The sequence below is a fragment of the Telmatherina bonti genome (assembly GCF_933228915.1).
Source record: "Telmatherina bonti genome assembly, chromosome: 5".
In the NCBI taxonomy this organism is placed as follows: Eukaryota; Metazoa; Chordata; class Actinopteri; order Atheriniformes; family Telmatherinidae; genus Telmatherina; species Telmatherina bonti.
In genome coordinates, this window is record NC_136623.1 from 27,627,508 (window position 1) to 27,646,345 (window position 18,838).

At 36.0% G+C, this 18,838-nt stretch overlaps 1 protein-coding gene across 1 annotated transcript in view; it reads left to right on the top strand.

Annotated features, from left to right (window-relative positions):
• Window positions 1-18,838, top strand: part of cobl (cordon-bleu WH2 repeat protein) — a 40,924-nt gene that overhangs the window by 15,089 nt on the left and 6,997 nt on the right. The window contains exons 4-8 of the mRNA XM_079241147.1: window positions 2,377-2,587; window positions 5,102-5,330; window positions 6,240-6,284; window positions 7,245-7,333; window positions 11,664-11,846. Coding sequence (XP_079097273.1) covers window positions 2,377-2,587; window positions 5,102-5,330; window positions 6,240-6,284; window positions 7,245-7,333; window positions 11,664-11,846 — 757 coding nt within the window. The remainder of the gene's footprint in view (window positions 1-2,376; window positions 2,588-5,101; window positions 5,331-6,239; window positions 6,285-7,244; window positions 7,334-11,663; window positions 11,847-18,838) is intronic.

Sequence of the window (18,838 nt, forward strand, 5' to 3'; positions counted from 1 at the left end):
CAGTGACAAATGGAAAACAAGCATTTACTAACTTTCTACTGGTAAAAATTAAAGAAGGAAAATTAGATGTTAGATCTTTTTGTTGGGGAGTAAAATACTTAACACAGTACTGGTGGAACTTTAAGCTATTTTTTTTGTTTAGATAACTATATAATTATTGATGAGATTAAGTGTTGAGATGAAGACAAAAATAAACTAAATAAATAAATAAATTTCCAGGTTAAGAGGCACAGGGAATGCAGCAGAGTCTGAAGTTAATAGATAATGAGAATAAAGATTGGACATTTATTATTACCTCTGCCAAGAAGGTTATGTTTTAACAAGCATTCATCTGTTTGTCTGTTTGTTTGTGTTCAAGATAACTAAAAAATTTGAGGCTGGATTTTAATTAAATTTTCAGGAGTTGTTGGAAATGTGAACGGAAGAACTGATTTAATTTTGGTGGCAATCCGGATTACTGTTTGGATCCAGGAATCTTTTTAAAGGCCTTGGCAAAGGTTTTCACTCTCCGAGTGCTTTTCTATTTTTATTTTATATTTATAATAGTGACCTTTAAACAAAAGGCCAAAAAATAATGTTTTATTACTTCATTTCGAAGTATTTTGATCTTGTAGTAACTGGCAATTTCCCAGTGTATGCGAGAAAGTTGTTTTTTCCCATAAATTGTCATGAAAGGTTTCCATATAAGATATTTCACGTTTAACAGCAACAGAGCTTGATACTATCCTAACAAAAGAAGAGGCAGATGTGTCATAAACACATGACAATAAAAATAGTGTGTAGTTCAATGTCTATCAATAAGATATGGGAATATGCACAATCTTATCATACTTTTATTAAACTTGACATTAAAATGTAACCTAATTTTTTCATTACAACACCTTTAAATATTCATTGAAAAATGTAGATTGATTTGTAGAAACGATGTAGTTATATTTTGAATATTTAATTTAACCCTTTCATGCATGAATTAATAAATGCAACATTTTTTTTAAGTGTTTTACCTCTACAGACATATCCAATATTTTTTTATTAGTGATATTTAAAATTTATTTTAATGTATTCTATAAAATAATAATAAAATAATATATAATCATAAATATATTATGTAAATCTTCTGTAAAACAGAGCCGTATCATTTTCTTATTTATTGCAAATTTGTGTAATTACATTAGGTTCAGTTATGTCATATATTTATTTATTCTCCAGTGAGTGGAAACATATTGGAGGGTTCACTAACATCCACTGAAGTTCTTCATTTACAAAAATACCATCCTCATTCATGAATATGCATGAAAAAAAGCTTGTAAATAGATGTCTGCTATAGGGCCACTATACACGAAAGGGTTAAATCTACAATTAAAACAGAAATTTAGATGATATTTTAGCTTACAGTCATGTATAAAAATGACAGCATGTAAATGATCTCTCAGGTTAGGATTTATTTTTTTGTTAAATTGGATTATTCTTCATCAAGTAATGTTTTATTTATCTTTGATATGTTTGTTTTATTTAAAATAAACTTAAGCACTTCAGACACATTAGAGGACAGATTATAGACTTGCAAATTTACTCTATTAGTAGTCTGTGTCCATTTGTTAGTGATTGTCAATGGATTCCTTTGTAGTTCTTTCTCTCTCTCATTTCTGTCATCTGATCTTGCCTTTCCCACAAAACATTGGAGACTGTCTCTTTATCTGAAGATTGACAGTTAGTACTATAGGCCTCACCATTACCTGTCCCCGAAACGGACATAGAAAACAACAGGAAAAGTTAGATGTCAAAATCTTGTTATGCCACTGTGCATCATCGCTGCTGTTTTAAGGTCATTCGAATATTTGTCCAGATTAGCCATTATCTACAATATTTAATAAGCTATTTTTAAAGATTATATATATATATATATATATATATATATATATATATATATATATATATATATTATAATATCTCAACCACAAATCAATAGTTTGAATGTTTTTCTTTTATGTGTGTGTTTGTTTGTTTTTGGCTGTTTTGAAAAAGATCAGGTTCATGAACACCTCATGATATGCCATTACAATACAATCAGCCTAAAATAAGAAATATTCATACAGGTGCAGTCAACAAACACTTACACCAAACATTAATACAAGAAAAAAAAAAAGAAAAAGAATTTAAGAGGAATATGCTCACCAATCAGTGTATTAGGTAAGACTGCGTCTTTGTTTCCCTTTAGACAAGCTGAAGTTAGCTAAGCGTTGTAACCCAATATGTAGTTCTTCCTTCCCTTCTCCCCCCCTCTACTCCTTTGGTTCTTTCTTCTACACACACACACACACCCACAGTTACAGTCACACACACACTTTCACTCTTCTGTCTTTCGCCATTCCACAGTAAAGCTCTGATGGACTTGCTGGTCGAGCTGTGTAGTCGTCACCACCTCAATCCAGCGCTACACACCCTGGAGCTCCTGTCGCCTGAAGGCCACCCTTTGGGCTTCAAGCCCAACGCCCTTCTGGGCTCCCTCAATGTAGCCTGTATTCTCATCAAGGAAAAAGTCTTAGAGGAGAAAGTGGCATGCAGACCAGCACCCAAAGTGCCAGAGGTGAGTTAAAGTGCAGTGTGACACTGTGGGATTAGAATCTCCCTGTTATTGCGTTTACTTTGGAAGATGGTGTTTGCATTGTCACAATATGTTTAAAATCAAATTGAAAGTTTTGAAAGTTTTTCCTTGTCCAGGTACTTAATTCTTTTTATTCTGAGACCCTATGTATCAATATGTATGTCGCCCCCCCTGTCTACCTCTTATCATTGATCACTGGCAGAAGGCAAGGCCAGTGAGACCATTAAGAGCACATGCTAAGGTAGGAAGCTGGATGGTGTTAAACTGGACTTTATAAAGAAGTCAGTTTTTATACACAGCCTTGTATTCTACGTGTGCCTTTTCTATTTGTATTCTCTATACTCTCCTTATGTTATCTGTGTTACAGCTCGCTATCCAATCTAAACTTGTTGTTTCTAGTTTGCATTTGTTCTTTTCTTTTTCTTTTTTTCTCTTCCTCTCCTTTACTCTTTGCTAACTGTATAAATATTTGATGAGTGCCTTACCTTTAGTTACCATGCATTATTTCTCTGCTCTGCTCAGGGCTCACTGGCTGCTCTGTCTCCCTTTGACCCTACCTGGCCTCTGGCCAGAGGCTAACACAATTTCAGGTGCAGCTGTCAGTTATGGTCCGTTTTTATTTCTCCTCTTAGTTTGCTTTTTAATATACAGGGTGCTCAGTTCCCAGTTTGATAAAATATTAGATCCCAGATCAAATCTTTGCACGATTTAATGTGTTTTTTTTAACAAAGTTTCAAAGATGCTAATAATGAGAAGAGTTGCTAAAATAGCCACAGTTGCTAAATTAACAGTTAATTACAAAATTTCCATTTGTACACATTTTTAAAAAATAACCCAACTTGCTAAATTGATGGCAAGTAAAGAGATGCATACCTAAAATCCAGCCAAGTGACACATCAGTGCAGCATCTGCAGTGATGTGGGCAGAGCATCAGTATGTCATGGTAAAGGTCTCAGTCTTTTGATCAATAAATTGTCCAGCCCTCATCTATGGTCATGAGATATGTGTAGTGACTGAAAGAGCAAGGTCAAGATACAAATGGCCTTCACAGCATGTTCTAGAGCATGTCCCTCTGCAAGGATGCATAATGGAGGACCTAGGACATACTGTTGGGACTATGTGTCTAAGCTAGCCTGGAAAAATAAGAAACTGTTTTTAGCTTTATCAGCCTTAAGCAAAAGCAGGTTGGTCAGCTTCTCACTTTTTGGATAAATGTCTGATCTGGTGGTCTGAACCCAGTCATCATCATGATGGGATTGTTCCTCCTTGACACAAAACCATTGCTTCCACCTGTTAGTCAATTTATCAGTCTGGAGACAAATAGCTGAACACGAGTCAGAATTAGGGGTTTGAGAAAATACTCATACGCTGAAATATCTTAATATTTTGTAACATAAATATACCTATTCAAAAGCACTATTGTTTCTTTTTATGACCAACAAGTCATCACTGATGAGGTGCATTTTAATTTCTTTATTCATCTTGTACATAAAGAGCAAGTTTTTATTTATTCTGCAGTAAAATGTTGATCCTCCGTCCTTATTCAGTATTTCATGTCAAGCATGTAACAGCTTTGAGTGTTTACTGTGCTAATGGGCAAAACCTCTGATTCCAGAAAACTGATGAACCTGGCTTTATTTTACTTTGAATATTATCAGCATAAAGACTATTTTGTAATATTGAACTCTATTTTGTCTTTCATTTTTATGTGCAGTCATGAAGATGTTCTTATGTGCGTTTTCACTTTGTGCCTCTAATTTATGCTACTGCAGTCTTTCAGATGTTTGTGACAGATAATATAGTTGGAATTTTCTCTCTATTAAGCCCATTATCTTTCACTACAACTTTACAATTGACTTTTCTTTTCTTTCTCTCTTTTCCATGAAGACCTTTCAACAGACAGATTAGTATTTAGTACATGAAACCTCAGTGTTAGTTCTAAATATATCTATTAGCAGACATGCATGACAGTATTTATAGCTATGTTTCATTAGTCTCAAATTATGTGAAAGAATCATGTTTTAATTGTGATTTATCCGTAAAATAAAACAAACAAAACAAAGTTAATTTCGACTTTCATGCTGTTAGAGGCCAGTGTGGTTTCTCCCAACCGCTTCATAGCAGTGGTTGACAGAGAAGCAATTAAATTTGGTTGCAGTCTTTAACCATGGTGCAAGATGCTTTTACAGCTGACACACTGAGACTTTTAAATGTGTCAGATCTATGTTAGGTCTGCTGATGTCTTTGGTTGTTTTGTTTTATTTTCTCCATATAGGATGGCCTTCTTTCTCTTGGGGAAAAGAAGTATAACCAGTAGTTTTTAAAATTTTTGTCTGGTATTATAAGCTCCTGATTTCTGGAGAATCCCTGCTGTTCAACTTCAGGATGACCATTATTTAGCAACCACAAGACTTATCTTGAAATAACATTTTATCTGATCCAAGTGTTGAAATTCAATAATTAACATTCTCCACTGCTGTCTCTTCTGTGTATCAGAAAACTGTGCGGTTGATGGTGAACTACCACGTCAGCCAGAAGGCTGTGGTACGGGTAAACCCGCTGGCTCCACTCCAGGCTCTGATACCAGTCATCTGTAATAAGTGTGAGTTTGATCCTGCACGTATCCTGCTCCTAAAAGACAGCATCAGTCATCACGAGTTGCCACTGGACAAATCGCTCACAGAGCTGGGGATCAAGGAACTCTACGTGCATGATAAGAATCTGGGTAAATATTGGCCACATTGTCTTGTCTATGCTGTGTTTCACTAAGCATTGGTGAAGTTGCGGAGTGTACAGTAGGTGTTGAGCTTGTTTGTTTCATTCTGTAACTTTAGATACAATATGGTCACACCTTGTTCAGGTTCCATAAAAGTGCTGGCTGGTGTCAGTAAGCGAATGCAAGCTGATAAAAGATATCATTATTGATACGGATAAGTGCTTTGGCTCAGCTGTTGTGTCATTGCTTTTTGGTGGACTGCAAATAACATGCAAAAGTAGTAAGCAGATACAATACATTTATTAAATAACTATATAATGAATAAAGTAATAGGAAAAATATTTTGCCCTTCATTTTGTCATCCAGTTTAACGGTTTGCTTAATTAAAGCACAGCACGAACACGCAGTATTTTGCTGTCTGCTAATGGGTTTAGAACTGCTCCACCATCAGTACACAACTCTGCTACACTTGGACCTTTTTTTTTAATGAGTAAAGTTAACATAACTCACCTTTACTCTGCGTTTCCAATCAATACTCTGATGAAATTTATAGATTGTAATGTGTTTTTTTTTTTTTTTGCAAAATGCAGTTTTTAATAGAAACTTAAAAACAGAAATATTAAGAATATTTTTTTATTATCAAATCCTAGTTTGTGATTGCTAGACTGAGAGATTCAGATGGGTCAGAGCAGTGACATGTTTTCAAAACAACTTATTTAAATAAAGAAAATTTTGAAACAACCTCATTTTGTCATGGTTAATTAAAATGTTCAAAGTTTTTCTTCATTCAGTAAGTCCTTACCTGCTTTTTTATGATGCCATGACAGACCAAAAACAACAGATCCATCAGTTTATTGTAGTGCAGGTTAGTTATGTATCAATACTCAGTATATTCACAAATCTTGTCATGTTTTCCAGCTTTCCAGCCTAAAATGGCTTCAGCACCTGCTCTTAACTACTCAGGTATTAGTCACAAGTCTTGTCTGCGTTAGCGTTGTCCGTTTTAAGTCCACATAACCATCTAACCCAATCCACTGCAACCTGCTGATTAACCCTGTCTTGTTCCCGCACAAAAAATGTCTCTTTTGCATCTTAGTCCTCCCGCTTTAAAGATTCAGAAACCATTTTTTAGTTAAGCCTAGTGGAAGTTTTAACATGTATGAACTTCTTCGAAGCTAATGTTAATACAGCTTATTTCTGTCTGTTGAGAAACCCAAATAATGATTAGCATAGCTTTGAAATTTTACTTAACCCTTATGCTTAGTGTTGTGCAACATTCAGTTATTTATTTATTTTTTTTGTAAATTAGAGCATAGAGGATTACATAGAGCACAGGTGTCAAACTCTAGTCCTCAAGGGAGGTTTTTGTTGTTTTTTTTTTGTCTCTGTGCTCCAACACACCTGCTCGAAATTAATAAATAGGTTGAAAAGGAGCTTCTGGATCCTTTTGATTTGAATCCGCTGTGTTGGTAGCGGGGAAAATCAAAAACCTGTTGGATATGGGCCTTGAGGACTGGAGTTTGGCGCCCATGAGGCTTTATAGATTATAAAGCTATGGCGCCCTCTGCTGAAGATCATTGGTCACCTGGAAATTTCAGTTGTCTTTGTATGAAAGAATTAAATAGCCCATAACAACACACACGGTTAACGTTTTAGCATCAAATAAAACAAGTAAATGAGGATTTCATGGGAATTTCATTAATCTGGCGTAGATGTGGAAATGCATTTAACAGTAATGAGAAAACCTAGTCATAATATTATCAATTATTTCATGCATGCAGCAACTGATGTGGTTTTTTTTGGTTTGTTTTTTTTAAACACCTTTTCACAATGACAATGATCAGTGTTTTGGTTTTTTGTTTGTTTTTTTGCCTTACAGATATTGCTGACTGCTCTCATTATGCTTTTTATGTCTTTATGTAGATACCATTTACTCCAGTACTGCTAGTTTGGGAAGACCACAAAAGAAAGGCTTTCGAGGCATTTTCCAGTTCAGTGGTAGGAAATTCAAAGTAAGTCTCCTGAATTATTGTTTATGTTTGTAGTTGTCAAAATAATGTTTTTAAGATGTTCTCACTTAATTTTTTTTTTTCTGGTTAAATGTGAGTTTATATAGCAGGATGTGTGATGTATTATATAGCCATTTTTTTTTATTATTACAAAAGCTGGGCAAGATTTAAAGACTTGTGTTTATTTAATAAGTTGTGAGGTCAAAGAAGGCCACACAGACATGTTTTTGCCTGAAAAGATTTTATACAGATTTTTTTTTTTTTTGGTCCTGTGTCTTTTTTAAGGAGAAAAATAAGAGAACATTTTTAATTGAATATGTGAATATGAACACTGAATATGTATTCGGGTTTAATAACAAATATCTTTGACCTTTACATTAATTTGTTTTTTACCAGAAAAAGAAAATGATTTGCAGTGCCACTTAACCATGGTTAGAAATTGATTATTTAATAGATTACAAACTAACATGGAGCAGTGCATGTTGTTAATATTTATTCACACTGATATTTGTGGCTGTCTAAATGCATGGCTGGACTATTGAATGCTGCATGTTAGCTGTGCCTTCCATTTGCAGACAGAGACATCTATGGACATGGATGACTGTGATGATAGAGTAAACCAAAATACAGACACACACACCAATGTAAGTATTACAAGCATTAATGTATCTCACTAATTAAAATAATCTGAGACGTGTTGTATCTTTTATGTCTAGCTTGCAAGTCTATACAGACAAGTATATAGCTACAGCTTAACTGGCTGATTCAAGCATGCAAAACTTCTAGTTACACAATTGATTTTAGACAGCACTGAAAAACTGCACGTAATATTCAAAATGTTAAGTAGTGGGTGTAATAAATTGAACTACAGATGGTGGATAATGCCAATATCACCAACGTTGGTTACTTAAGTGAATGAAGAACTGGTAATCATTAAGCTTACTATCTGATCAAATATTTTCTGATCATATCAAATACTAAAAAACTGTAATCAACATGAAAAGCATCACTGTAAGAGTCAATGTTGCTGCAGTTTAGTTGACAAATAAAAAAATAATGTCGTAAAAATGTAATGATGGATTTAGAATACATTCACATCTTCACAGAGTTGTTGTGAATGCTGATGTCCTCAAGAGGGCAGTATGTGTCTCCAGAAAATTAAGCAGCAGATGTTCAGTGATCTCATGTAGAAGACAGAGGGAAAACCTGTAGTCCTTGAGAGTCTGGATCTAAAAATGTCAGCATATTCAACTCTTAATGACTTGCTTCTGAGGCACAGATTACAATCTGGCACCCACCCAAAATATAATGTTAATATGACTTTCAATAACTTATTTTTGAAGATTTTAGTTCAGTTTCAACCTCTTTTCAACCACTTTAGTGTAAACCAGATGCCTATTTAGCTGCTGCATTAAGTAGCTCTCTACCTTTTTTTTTTCTATAACTTAATCAACCGGGAGAGGCAGTTGATTGTATTAGCTTGAAAAAACAGTGTGCTTCCCTCCAGTTCACTTCACTGTTCCACCAAGCTCAAAGCTTTGGTTCGACTCCACCCTTCTGCCTTTGTCTTGTGTGACTGCCTCAGAATTAAGCACATTGCCACTGTCATGATCCTCTTCTTCCAGGTTCTGATTACATATGTTCCTTCCAGGCAGCAGACCGTCAATTAACCATTAAAGCTATAACAGACACAGCACATAGCATTTTGTTTATTGTGGAATTTTCTGAAGCTTTAAAGACTTAAATGTATTCAAGAGCGCTACTGTTTTAGTTTAATTTTATTAATGCCGTATTTATATTTCTCAGCTATATTATGGTTTCCAGTGAGCTTTAATGCAGTTGGGCTTTTCCACCCTGATATAATTGTTTTTCAGCAAGGGACTGCTATCAGACCACACACATGCATTTGTGCCCAAAAAAAAATGTACGCACACAGTGTTATCAGCCTGAAGGCATCAGATTACTTTACCTTGGCTACATTAGCACTAAAAGCTCAGCCTCTTATCTCTAATTGTTCATTAAAGGCTAAACTACTGTGTTGGTTTTGGAAAGTGTGTGTGTGTGTGTGTGGTCTTAGGGGAAAAAAAAAACCTACTATGGCCAGAGAGCATCATTGTAAGCATTTTACTTTTTTTTTATTTTAACACTTGAATGTCCATTTTTATTGTCTTAGGATGCCAGATCAGTCCTAACAGTGCGGCCCTGCTTTGGTCCCACTAAGACAAGAGACATATAATTTAATCAGCCTCGTCCATCTCTGCCTCCTATAGGTATAAATAAAATGCAGCTACAGAGGCGACAAATTCAAAGTCCCCATATAATGTATATGGAAATTTTAAATCCCTTTTCCATGTTTTTTCAGAAAATATTTTTCTCAAATTCCATTTTTGTCTGAAAAATAGAAATGTCTGGAAATTGAAGGGAAATTCTCTATCCAAATTCAAGTATCAAAAGATTAAATTAATGATGAAACTAAAGTTCTCATATAATGTCTGGAGCTCTGATGTGAAGGTGGCTGTCAAAAATGAAAGTAGCGTAAAACTAAAGTGTTTTACGTTGAACTAAACCTATTATATTTCTTTCCATTCAGTCATCCTGCACATCTCAGCTCATGCTTACAGGATTGTGCCACTAAGTTTTAGGATTTATTTCATTCATGTTTAAATTTAGATCCCTTAACTTTTATTGGTATCGATGCAGTTTTTTTTTTCTTCTCATCCTGGTTTGTATTTATTTCATTGTATTCATAATATGCTGCCTGCATGATAAGATTCTGCTCAATTCTTTAGGAAAGTTTTGGGGTGTCAGCTCCCAGTACTTTGTCAGTTGTCAACATTTCCCTGCTTTCAGTTCACTGTTTGCAGTCTATTTTTCTACTTGCATGCATTGTGTGTGTAGTCCTTCAATCACTGACTTGCATTCACAGGAAAAGCAACATGTAAGATGTGTTCATAGTTATGCAGATATTGCCTAGGTTGTTTTTGTGTTACTCACATTATAATTATAAATGCACTGCAGACTTGGGTTCCCCCCAAGTGCTGGAGTACATTTTGTTCTATTTTTCTCTCCTGCTGTTTTGACAGGTTTCAGATTGTTTACCAGGGTGAAAAAAGTAGGAGAGAGCAGGTGAAAAAGTCAGATAGAGTTCATGTGAATTTTCCACTTTGATCACTTTATTTTTGTGACATGAAACATGCTCCCCTTTTGTTTTTTAGGTTTCCAAATGGAAATCACATCAGTTCTCTGTTCCGACATTACTTTTTTTTGTTCTGTCAGTCTCCGTCTACCATATGCCTCACTTTCCCCTGTCCTTCGAACTCCTGTCAGCCCATGAATATGTCAGTCACACAGCATGGTGTGCAGCTGTTCAGACACAATAGATTTGTCCAAAGTGTTTAACTTTTTTCTATGCTTTAAGTTGGGATTCTGTTTGGAAGCAGCGTTGTAGTGTTGATGTAATGCATGCAAGTGGGTTACATAGTTTTTAATCCTTGTCCCCATGCAGTTCCTAAACTACAAAAGCAGAAACGCATTATAACCATCTGTTGCTTTCTTCTGTCTTTTGATTCAAGAACTTCTTCAAATGTTTTTTTTTTTCTTCTTCTTTTTTTTTTTTTTTTTTTTTTGCACTGTTTTTCTCTGCCATGAGGTGTTCAAACCTGAAGTTCAATTCATTCTTTTAGGCTTAACTTAATGTTCCTTTTCACTCTTTGATGTTGTATTCAAGCATGGTCTAAACTCATTAATTAATCTGCTTTGAAACATGTTTTGTTGATCATGGGGTTGCAGACGGTGGTGTGGTACCCCTCTTGTGCCAAGGCTCTGTACCCAACCAAGCCACAGGAAGGCTTGGATTTTCAGGAGCACTCAAGGATCTCTTTGATCAGATATAGAAAACCATTTTTATTTAAATGCTGTAGTCAGGAGCAGCCACCCTTTGAAAATGAGCTTGCACTTTTAGCTTGATCAAATATATGTTTGTGTAATTGTCATGACTGGTGAATGGATGATATTTTCACAAAGATGCCAAGCCATTGCAAGCTTTGTGTGAGCGTGATTTTGAAGATCATCTAGATATGAACATTAACAGTGACTTTTACCCTTATTTAACCCTTGTAAATTAGCACTCTTTTTTGCTGTATTACAGAAGCTATACAATTGGCTCTAGATGTTTGGGGTTCATTATAATTTGTTTTGAGTTTATCATAAAATCTTTATTTAGGCATATTTTGCACCCTTTTTTTCTTTATCCAACATGTTAAGTTTTTAACTTAACTGCAAAATAATCTTAATCTACCCCCCCTCTTTCTTTTTCTCATCATTTTACTTACAGGGTCTGTCTACAGTGTCGGGCATCCACAGCATAGAGGGTCAGCCTGGTACCTTGGGCCAGTCTCAGTCTGTTGTTAATATTCCCAGAATGTCTTCTAGTACTGAGACCAAGAAGAGAAGGGCCCCAGCACCACCTGGTGCCCTGACACCCAGCACGGGACACACAAGCTTTGAAATCAGTCAGGTGAGGGGATAATATGGCTGACTGTGATCAGACCATGTGTTATTCACATTGTGACCCATCAGTGAAATGATGCATACAACTTACTTAAAAAGCCCCTCGGTATACTCCGTTATTGACATGAAAGGGAAAGCTTTGCAATCTGTGTTGCAGGTTGCTTAAAATGAGCCTGTGTCCAATTTGTCAAAGTACAAAATCATACACGAAATATTTTGCTCAACAAAGAAATCTATAAAGAAAAAAGGTTTACTAACACAAAAAAAAACATGACATTGTTACGATGAAGACGGCAGATGTGGTTGTAGCATCATAGAGATGTAAGATACTTGATCATCATTGTCAAACTGAAGAAGCGAAAGGAGCAATCTGTCTGACGCAACCTTTCCTTTGTGTGTATCGGCCTTAAAGTTAGGTTGACCTGCATTGCCTCTTTTAGAGCTACAGCTCCCTGAAGTCTCATTAAAGTGTTTTGATGGCATGCTGGGAAATGTTGTTTAGCAACCAGCATCCTTCCTTCCTCTGTTTATTTCAAAGAGCCTGTGTGCTTGATAAATGTTATTAGCTGAAAGTTTGTTCTCAGGATATCATGGAAAATGTTATCCTCATTAGCTTGATTAATAAAAACCTTCTGCACAAAGGAGCAGAAAACATTTCTGAGAAATATCACATGATAGAAATACCCTGAGAAGCCAGAGGGATCAAAGCCACATGAACACAAGGATCATTCTTCTTTTAGTGCATGTCAGAGTGTTTAGTTACTCGAACTCAAGTTCATTTATCAAGGCTTAACCAAAATTTTCCATAGTCATGACTTTACTCATCACCTAAATATTAATTCTTGGGTTAGTTCACTGTGACTAAAAAGAGGCTCAGTATAATTATTTTTAGCACAGTAAGTGGTAGTAGTGCATACAGCGAGTCTCATTTATCTGTGCACCTGTCAGACCAAGAGTTATGACTGACACCAGATCCAAAATACAGAGACACTTCTGGGACTCGCAAAGGCAACTCAACAGAGCAAAAGTTGGAAGGGTTATCTGAGGACCTGATGACTGGTCTAATAATAGATCTCTCCATCTTGGTCTTATGCCTTCTCTGAACTGTTACCCTGCCTGTGCTCACAGTATCGCTTGTATATTTATGCATCCACACATTGCAGGTCATGTCTTATGTCTCACTTCTCTGTTTTCTGGTGTTATTGAGTAGCAAAGGAGTTGAGGACAAGTTGTCACGGGGTTCAGGTGGTCCTATCAACAGTTGAGCTTCTGGTCAACAAGAGACAGTGTTGTACAAACCTGTGTATCATGTACAGTAGTAACAGAACACACTGGGGTGATCAGCATACTTACTGGCTAAAAAGAAATCAAAGGTTTAAAATTATTCATCTTTTGATTAGAGTGGTTCCAGTGATTAGACTGTGTCATCTGAGGACATGTTAGAAATGTCAGTTGTTAAAACACTTCTGGCCTGTTAGGTGTGTTTATTAAAGATGATTTATTTTCATGACATTGAAGAGAGCCATAGCAGCCAGCTTAGATCATGACTGTATCAGAGGGCCATTGGCATTAAAGAGCTTTGCATGACTCGAATCTGCAAAACAGTTGTACATGTCAGATCCAATCGCATCACAAAAAGAAGTTGTACTTTTCCTTTTATTTAAATTTTGGTATTGTAGTTGCTGGAGGCAGTAGGCCATACTGGGAAAAAAACTGGCACAATTTGTCAAGGAGGGAGCCCATCCACCTTTTAAAAGTTTAAGCTCCACTGATGTCACGCCATACATTTTACTTACGTGTGTGACACGTAAGTACGTCTAAATGGTACGTCTAAATGTTCGGTGGCACGTACGACTAAATGGTTCATTTTTTCTTTTTTGTAGTATTTTGCTTATCTGTCAACTTGTAATCCTTAAAAGCATCTTACGGCTGTATGTGCGGTAGCTTAACATTCATGTGTCTGCTTTTCAACGGGAGAGGAAGAGTTTATGCACATAAAGCCTAACTTAGGGCAGCTCTTTATGTTGACTGTCCTCATTTTGAATGTCCCACTGTGCTGAACAAGCTTAGGTAGTGAACTCATTCTGACTTGCAGGATGTAGCAATATACAATGTTATCACAATGGGCTGTAGGAATAGTGAGGTTTGTACTTAACTAAAATTGCTTAAAATGTCCAAAGATGGATCATTGTCTCATCACCCATGTTCAACTTTATAGTTACATGTAGCTTAAAATCTTTTAAATGAAAAACTTTACTTTTTACATTTTTAAAATGTGATTAATCGAGAGTAATTATTTACAAAGCCTGTAAATAATTAGAATAGTTTTTTAATCGAATTCCACCCCTTTTTATTCATATACGGTGTATGTGTGTGTATATATATATATATATATATATATATATATATATATATATATATATATATATATATATATATATATATATATATATATATATATATATATATATACACACACACACACACATATACATGTGTATATGTATAATGTCAATTTCTATAAGGCACAAACAGCATTAAATAGGAATAAATGAATGGAATCAAATAGATTGACATGAGCTAAAGAGATTTTAGTGTTTTAATGTCACTGTTGTTTATCTGTCACTTTAGTTTCAGGGACGTTTTTCGAGGCCTGTCAACAAATCATAAATCCAATTCATATTTCTTACTGCATTACTCTGTAGATTAGTAATGCACTGATGTCCCTGGAGTGGCCAGAAATTAGATTGTAGGTAGCACAGAATGAATGCAACTTCAGTTGCAGACCCTTATTATTTTACTAAGTAGGGATTCGTGTGAAACATGAAGCCAGATAGTCACCAAATGTTATAGGAGGGGCATTTTTCTAAAATGTATCTATCTGTATGTATGTATCTATTTGAGTTTTCAAAATAAAAAGTTGTGGTTAACAGATATACTCTGCTCTTTACATTTTTGCTGTTTTTAATCTGACAAAATGACCCAAAAGGACAGATGTATGTGTACATTGCACATGAAAAATGTTAAATCTTTTTGGGTGCTGGTCAGCTGTAGAAACTTTGTCATCAGTGCGATCCTGGGGTCTTATTGGGAAGGGTCCTACAAGCTTGGCAGAATGTTTTGGCAGAAACATTCAAGCTTTAAGGAGTTGGGTTGTGTGATTTGGTTCATAGCCATGTTCATGTCCTCCTCGCCGTGCTCCACTGGGTTTCAATCCAAATTGTGGCTGTTCCACTTTCATGGTTTTCTGAAGCTATTCCTGTTGTTTCTTGGGACTGTGCCTTGGGTCACAGAGAGCTTTAGGCCCATCCCCAGATGGTTATCTCAAGCCCTATGTTTTCTTAAATGCCTGATTTGTGATGGCCTGCAGTTCATTCATAGCTCAAGTTCAATTCATAGCGTTGTTGGGAACTTGCAGGTCTTTGTTCTAGATTATAGCTGACTTTTGGTCGTTCCAACCTTCTTCTCTTCTTCTTCTTCCCAGAGGCCTCCAACAGACTTAAGACTGAATTGAATTTCATTGAAGTTAAACCAAGTTAAACCTCAAAGATAAATGATATATGTGCTGCATAAATCACAAAGACAAAATAATTAATAGGAGATGAAATAAAATAGAAACAAAACCAAACTTCTGAAAGCGAAACAGCAAATTAAATCAAATGTTTAAAATCTGTACCTTGAAATCTTTACACAAGGACCACATTTAATAAATTACTCACCTATGTCTGTTTTTTTGTGACACATTCACACAGGATGACCAAAGTCTGAGAATTAACTGAAATTTACTGACATCTCCCCAGAAAAGCTAGCACGTGAAATGTGGGCAAGACTGACCAAATACGCTTTTACTGGTTTATTATCACTTTACAGTGCCTTGCAAAAGTATTCACCCCCCTTGACATTTTTCGTGTTTCGTTACCCCACAGCCTGGAATCAAAATGGATTGTTCAAGGGTTTGCATCATTTAATTTACAGAACATGCCCACAACTTTGAAGACGTGATATGATTTTTATTGTGAAGCAAATATCAAATGAGACAGAAGAACATAAAACATAATTGTGCATAAGTATTCACCCCCCCAATGTCAGTACTTTGTAGAGCCACCTTTTGCAGCGATCACAGCTGCAAGTCGTTTTTGATAAGTCTCTACGAGTTTACCACATCTTGCCACTGGGATTTTTGCCCATTCTTCAAGAGAAAACTGCTCCAGCTCCTTCAGGTTTGATGGTTTGCGCTTATGAACAGCAATCTTTAAGTCTGACCACAGATTCTCAATTAGATTGAGGTCTGGACTTTGACTAGGCCATTCCAGCACATTTACATTTTTTTCCTTAAGCCACTCAAGTGTTGCTTTAGCAGTATGCTTGGGGTCATTATCCTGCTGGAAGGTGAACCTCCCTCCTAGTCTCAGATCTCTAACAGATTCATAGAGGTTTTACTCAAGAATATTTTTGTATTTAGCACCATCCATCTTTCCCTCGACTCGGACCAGTTTCCCAGTGCCCAGTTGTGGGGATGAAAAACATCCCCACAACATGATGCTGCCACCACCATGTTTCACTGTGGGGATGGTGTTCTTGGGGTGATGGGATGTGTTAGGTGTGCGCCAGACATACCATTTTCCTTGATGGCCAAAAAGCTCAATTTTAGTCTCATCTGACCAGAGCACCTTTCTCCATACATTTTGACAATCTCCCACATGCCTTTGAGCAAAGTCAAAACGTGCCTTCTTAATTTTAGCAGAAAGTAATGGCTTTCTTCTGGCGATCCTTCCATAAAGCCCAGCTCTGTGGAGTGTACGAATGATTGTGGTCCTATGGACAGATACTCCAGCCTCTGCTGTGGAACTCTGCAGCTCCTCCAGGGTTACCTTCGGTCTCTGGGCTGCCTCTCTGATTAATGCCCTCCTTGCCTGGTCTGTCAGTTTTGGTGGGCGGCCCTCTCTTGGGCAGGTTTGTTGTGGTGCCATGTTGTTTCCATTTGACGATGATGGATTTTATGGTGCTCCTGGGGATCATCAAAGATTTAGATATTTTTTTATAACCTAACCCAGACTTGTACTTCTCAACAACTTTGTCTCTGACTTGTTTGGAGAGTTCTTTGGTCTTCATAGTGGTGTTTGGTTAGCAGCGCCTCTTCATTAGATGTTGCAGCCTCTGAGACCTTTCAGAAGAGGTATATATATACTGATGGATCATGTGACACTTAGATTGGACACAGGTGAACTTTGTTTCACTTATAGTGTGACTTCTGAAGGTAATTGGTTGAACCAGAGCATTTTATGGTCTTCATAACAAAGGGGGATGGTCTTCATAACAAAGGGTGTGAATACATATGGCAATTTTCAGTTTTTTATTTTTAAATTTATTTTTTTATTTATATTTCTCATTTCACTTCAAAACTTGGACTGTTTTGTGCAGATCCATCAAATATAATTCTCATTTGAAAAAAAAAAAAGTCAAATTAGAGGTTGCAATGTAACAAATTAGGTAAAAGGCCAAGGGGGTGAATACTTTTGCAAGGCACTGTAAATGGCAGTAACGATTTTGCAATCAAGTGAATTGAAGAATCCAGCCGTAGCAGCGATGTTCTGCTCTCAAAAGCTTCTGGTGTGTCAGTGTGCCAGATATAAGGTACTGCTCTGCCACTCAAACTAGCTTCCGTTTTCAGTGAAACCCAGAGGGGTGGAATCTGCTACTGAACCCTAGCAGTGACTTTCGTTATGACGTGTGACTCCATAGAAAATATTGGTAAGGAAACCTTAGTTTTTAACATTCTGCGTGATCAAAACCACCAAAATTATTTGTGTGATTATTTGAACCATATTAGATTTAGATTTGTAAGTTTAAATTGTTGGTATAAAAGGAAGTCATAGCCCAATAGCATGAAGTGATCCACCCTTTTTTTATTTTGCTCCTTTTCAGCCCTTTCTTTTTGCCTCTGTATATCATGGATCATAGGGTCTTGCTGGTCCAGGACCCAAAAAACTGTCAAAACACAATTCCATTCTTGGAAAGAATGGAAATAAAATGCATTCAGGAAACAAATACCACCAAATCACATATCAGATAGCACCCATTTGAGACCAAATCACAGAAATGTTTACTTGCATGGGATTAGTATCATCACAGGACCTTGGAGTTCATCAAAATATAGTTGGTAATTTGCAAGACATGGCAAATTAACATCATAGACAATCTCTGCAATTATTACAGATGACATGTGGTCCTTAGGTTTTAAAAAAAAAAAAAAAAAAAACTCCCTTCAGAATAGGGTTTAGGAATAGATTCAGCTATTAAGAAAAAAATCAGTTATTACCACAAATATAGGTCATTGTCCAAAAAAATCTGTGATTAGCATTCTTTTGTACAAAGGTTGTATCATTTGAGTCAGACATGAAATGTGTAGATAAATGTGAAAAGGTCTTTAATAATATACTATATCTATGTCTGTTGTCAGACTGGTCGTTTTCTTGAAATGCTCACAAAGTTTTGCTAGATGTATTATTTCTTAAACATGCTTAATTTAAATCAGTGTAAGTGGGATTTTGAGAATAATTCATGTAACTGACTTAATCTTTGAGATCTGTCACGATGCAAAGTGAAAAAGTATATTAACAACCATGGCTAGTTTGGTAGGATTTGTCATCCACTAGCCTTCCTTTTTTTCCAGGCTTAGCTTTGATTACATAAGAGAAAAAACAAGAGAGAACTGTGAAATAATCATTAATTGGAACAAAAGAGGTGTGACGTCAATGTTTTTTTTTTTTTTAAGAATGATCAAAACTTGTTTACCCTCTTGCTGCATGGCTACACTGTTTTGTTCAAATATTTTGAATAAACAAACCTAAATCAGTCTGGATGTTGGGAAATAGAGCACTACTGATGCCAGAACTAACAGGCAGCACTCCCTCTACATCTCTGCATCCTTATCCGTCCGTCCTTTACAGCTTTTGTTTATATATATATATATATGTTTTTATATATATATATATATAT